The sequence below is a fragment of the Austrofundulus limnaeus genome, unplaced genomic scaffold, assembly GCF_001266775.1.
Source record: "Austrofundulus limnaeus strain Quisiro unplaced genomic scaffold, Austrofundulus_limnaeus-1.0 Scaffold755, whole genome shotgun sequence".
NCBI classification, from domain to species: domain Eukaryota; kingdom Metazoa; phylum Chordata; class Actinopteri; order Cyprinodontiformes; family Rivulidae; genus Austrofundulus; species Austrofundulus limnaeus.
In genome coordinates, this window is record NW_013953157.1 from 72081 (window position 1) to 77318 (window position 5238).

Genomic DNA, 5238 nt, shown 5'->3' on the forward strand with positions numbered 1-5238 from the left:
ATGTTAAGTTAAAGTTAGGTGTAGATACAAGCAATTCACAACATATACTCAGAAGTGAAATAGCACGGCTACAGCTGTATCATTCCTCAACACGATATTCTTAATGTAAAACTTTGGCACAGGCATGTGATATGTATTTATTTAAGAAATGCTTGGCACTTAATGCATTTATTGTTCTACTATTACATCCAGGCCAACTATTAAATAACAAATTCTGATTTTTACAAGTTAAATATTAATTAATTAATTAATTAATATTCCAAGAAAAGCTTTGAGAAAGTTTCTGTTAGCTGTTCAGCTTTAAGAAAAATGCAATGATAAACAGGCTTTCAGGTAGGTAGAATAATATTTACCACTGTAGGATTAGCATGCTAATGAGACAGGTCAATCATGGGCTTTTTAGGACTTATAACCAAACCGTGCATGTCTTATTACAAAGAGCGTTTGCACGTAAACGTTGAGCAGATCCAGCTGAGAGGTCTGACTCAGTATGAGCCAATAATCCACCTTTTTATCTTTGACAACAACAGACAGCCCGCTGCTGTGGATGATCTGTGGAGGTTTGTATGAAAACAATCCTTTAAAGGTCAAACAGGAATAGGAATGCAGCAGCTCATCCCATTTTCCTTTCTTCCTCCTAAGCCTTGACATTTGAGCACAGAACGATGAATGCACGAAAATCCTGAATTACCGGAAAGAAGCAGGAGAAAAAAAAGTAAACCTGTTCCGACATGTTTAATGATTAGTTCAGTTTGTCGCCGTGAGGTTTGTGCACATATAGATACATTTCACACACCTTTGCGACAACTATACTGTAGATGTCGTGGAATTTTTTAAAAATTATTATTTTTTTTTTGTTTTCTTTCAGTAAATGAGCATCTCCTGCAGACTAATGAAGTTCAGAACCAGTTCAACCAGGATGAAACGGATGCTTTGATGTTCCCGATGAGCAGCAACCATCAGCAGGTTTGTAAACTTAGAGTCAATTCTTGTTTTGGTGCTTACTGAACACGTTGCTGCTCCCTTTATACCTTTCGGCCCTCTCTTTCAGGCTTGTAACGTTAAGTTCAGGGTTGGTGGTGCAACCAGGGACAGCACGGGGACGGATGGCACCTTGTGGAACACCGAGGATCTTTTTCTCGCAACCGACACCCCTCCACCCGGTTTAGGAAATTCAGTACCTTGCTCCCTTCCCTTCTCACCTGTGGATCACACAAAACTGGACTGGCCTCATGCCGCCGAGCAGAACGATCAGAAAGACAGTCTAACGATAGAAACCTGCGACCTCAGGTAAAATTTTGAAAGAGGCTTTAGGTGGTCCACATGCCTGTACGCACATGTGATTTTGTGTTTTTCAATCTTAGTCTGGTTGCTCTGGAAGTGGACAGTGAGGACGAGAGAACAGAGCCACAGTCTCCAGTGTCCCCTCTCCTGTCAGACATTGGGAAAACTGAAGACGGAAGTGGACCGGCTCGAGCAGCTCCAGATCTCACCTGTACTCGCAGCCAGTCGGCCTCAATATGTGAACCCGTCTCAAAAGTAAAATACTGATGGAATTGTGTTTTATGTACCGTATTTATTCAAGTATAACATGTAAAATTGAATCCATAAAATCATCCATAAAGTTGGGGGGTAGTACTATACTCGGATAAATATTTTTACTTATGTATTTTAACTGAAATATCGGCTTCATTAACAAAATGCCTGAATCCAGAAATGAGACCAAATCGTAAAAAGCAGTAGAAACGAGCTTATCTCTGACACTCCTCCGTGCATCAGAGCGAGATAATAACAGATCCAGGCAGGCAACATGATGTGAAAAAGGGGGAAAAAGTAGTCCTGCACCTTAGTAATGATAACAAACTAATGACATTATGTGTGACCGGGCCGCTGCTGGAACAACAACAAACACATGTTCGTCTGTAATGACTGCTGTCTACCAGTGGTCTGAAAAAGTTTGTATCCCTGAAAAAACGTTTCCCCACGAGAGGGGGCGCTCGCGAGTAGGAAGTAATCTGCTTTTCCCCCACAAGATGGTCCAAATCTCATGTGAAGTCTCTGACTTTTGTGTTGGCGCCTCCTGGTGGACTATGTGTAAAATGCCAGAATTCATAAGATGCTGCTACAGCTGATATATATTTGTTGTCAAAATACCTTTTAGTACATATGTTGTTAAAATAAAATGAACAGTCCAATGATCATTTTACTGATCTGTATTGTATAAAGACTGCAAAGGCTGAAAAATCTTGAAATCGGTATAAAATTGGAGGTAGTTTGAGGATTAAATTTGTTATGCTTTTTAAGTTAAAAAAGGGGGGTCGTATTAAACATGAGATCATATTATACATGAATAAATATGGTAATCTTCTGTTTTATGTTGAATAAATACAAATGTTTTTGGTGTGTGTAGGAACTGAGCAAGGAGGGGGTTCGGTTACGCTCCTACTCCTACTCATCTCCAAAGATCAGCTTCCTTCCCACTCGTCATCCACGGGACAACCACACATCAGAAAACAGTCATGGTCAGTCACAGTCCCACCCTGTAACACTGACAACATGTCAGTCCAACACATTACTCAGATTTCTACCTCATTTCTCTGTAGTGTTTCCTCACTTATAGAATTATCTCACATGTTTCGCCAGTTCTAAGCTAAATTTTTACTTGTACATACTTTAACAATAATATTACTTAGACTTACTGACAAAAACATTTCAGCACCTGGGAAGATTTAGAATGCAACCATGTCAACATTCAGACCAGTGAAGGGTCTGTAAATAATTTAATTTATAATTTACCTATCTAAAATGTACACCAGAGGATATAAGTTGTGACATCACAAGTGGTAGTGGTACTGTTATCAGGTAGTTGCTGGAGCATCTGACAGTCAGTCAAACAGTGAGTGAAGGTCAGCAGATACAAAAGATTATCAGCATTATCAGGACTTGATAAAGCTGAGGGGGGTGGGGGGGTCACATTGTGGGTTTACATGAAGCTGAGAGTTCGGATCATACAGCTGCTTGTAAAGATGTGTCGCAATTCTCACACCTCAAGACTCTACGATGTCGTATTAGGGCCATTTTGCAGATGAAATAAAAGAATTAGTAAATCTCCACCAAAAAAAAAAAAGAAACTCTGAAATTTTGAGATTAGTCTCTGAAATTTTTTAAGAAAAAACAAGGAAATTTTCTGAGCTCCAAAAGTTGTAAATTTTCAAGACACAAAAAAGAGAAGAGGAAATTCTCTTATGTAGAAAGGTTGGTAACGCTTTCTTTTACGGGACCCTTATTAACATGTAATTTACAAGATAATAAAAAAGTAATTATATGTAATTACTACCTTATTACCATGTAATTACGTCGTAATTAGGGTACAGTTTTACTATGTAATTAGTCTGCAGTAATGTAGCACTTACCTGGTAATGTATTACAATTCACTATGTAACACCTAAATAAGTAGTAGGTAATTTGGACAGTTTTAAAGTTATATTTTATTGCAATTAACCACTAACCCCAAAATTTAGTTGCATTCTTTTGGTTATAAATATAGTGTTGAGTTACTATTGAATNTACTATTGAATAGTAATTTGATTGTAGTTACCCAATAAAGGTAGTTTTACTAACAGTAGTTTTTCTTTTGTACCCTAATTACCACATAATTACTTGTAATAAGGTAGTAATTACCATTTAATTACATTTTCTATTACCTTGTGATTACATGGTAATAAGGGTACCGTAAAAGAAAGCATTACCGAAAAGTTTACATTGAAACTAATAATCTGATTTGATGCTGTAGTTTAGTTTTGGTAAGGAAAATGACAGCTATTAAAAAATTGTTTTTTCATTTAAAGAGGAAAACTTTTCGGTACATAAAATAACAATTAGTCGAGTTATACAATCAGTGACGTGACCTTTCAACATCTGCAGTTTTATTTCCACCACTCTGTGTGCTGAATAGTTTTTGTCTGTGAGTTTATTTTCAAAGAAGTATTGTTTAAAGCCAAAAAAAGAGAGTGACAAAAATTGACATTTAGAAATGTTGTGTTTTAGCCATAAAGTGTTATTCCTGGATTCACAGAAATTTTTCTGCAGCTCTAAAAATTTTGCCACAAAGCTTTTAACAAAAAAAAAGAAGAAAATATAGATAATGTAAATAGCATACTTTAAAGAGAGTCAGGCCAGCTGTTTTTTGTGCTTCATCTAATCATTATTATTAATTCTTATTATATATTTTTAATAGACACACCATATCATTATGTGTAAAACTGTTCACTTCTTGCTTTAGTTGATCTTTTTTCTCTTGTATTTTTCAAATGAATTAACAGAACTGCATGAAAACAATTGAAGCTCCATTTAGCAGCTCCGGGCCTGGATTTGACTGATAGTTTGCACCTTCTGTAGTTGATGTGTTAGCAGCTCTGTCACTGTGCCCTGTAGATGGCGCTCTCCACAGTGTCAGCCACAGCCGAGCTCTCCTTCAGGCGCTGTCTTTGTCTAAATCCACCCTGTCTCTGTCTCTGCTGCACCCTGGTAGTAAGTACCCAAACTCTGCAGTCATTTCTGTGTGTGTGTGTGGGTGTGTAGGTATTCTCTACTTGTGGGGACCAATTAGTACATATGGGGACCTAGGCCTAATTTCCCATGGGGGGATGCCATTGGTGGGTCAAGTAGGGTAGGTTTAGGACTAAGGTGTGAACTGAGTTTAGGTTAGATTTAGGTTTAGGAAATGTACCTGCGAGGTTAGGTTTAGGGGTCGGGGTTAGGCTGTAGAAAATTAATGAAAATTAATACAATGTCCCCATAAAGATAGCTGTACTAGATCGTGTGCATTTGTGCATGTGTGTGATGTCAAAATGGAAGTTTATAAAATGATATTTCTGATCTCGTACCTTTGTTGAATGTACAAATTATTACTGACCGTAACATGCCCAACAATGTAATGTTCCTTTTATCACGTTTCAGCTTCTTTCCTTGTTTCCGTTTCCCCTTTATTTTGCTCTACAACTTTAATTTTTTACTTAAATCTCATTTTATTTTCAATTTGGTTAGATACAACCAGACACACAATGGGCCTCATGCAAGAACATGTTCGTATTTTTATCCTAAATTTCTCTTACTTTTGTTCGTACAAAGGGTTCGTACGAACATGTCACGTCAGATTCAACAAACTCTTCTATCTTCCTGAAAACTGTGTAAATGAGCTGCGTAAATTACACCTGTTCGTATCCAGCTGTTCGTGCA

The 5238-nt window shown here is 37.5% G+C and overlaps 1 protein-coding gene across 1 annotated transcript in view; it reads left to right on the top strand.

The window, feature by feature from the left end:
- The window catches only part of arhgef28a (Rho guanine nucleotide exchange factor (GEF) 28a), a gene marked incomplete at its 5' end in the record, with an annotated part of 138846 nt that overhangs the window by 61874 nt on the left and 71734 nt on the right, over nt 1-5238 (top strand). The window contains 5 exon segments of the mRNA XM_014028387.1: nt 869-966; nt 1052-1290; nt 1365-1539; nt 2411-2522; nt 4435-4530. Coding sequence (XP_013883841.1) covers nt 869-966; nt 1052-1290; nt 1365-1539; nt 2411-2522; nt 4435-4530 — 720 coding nt within the window.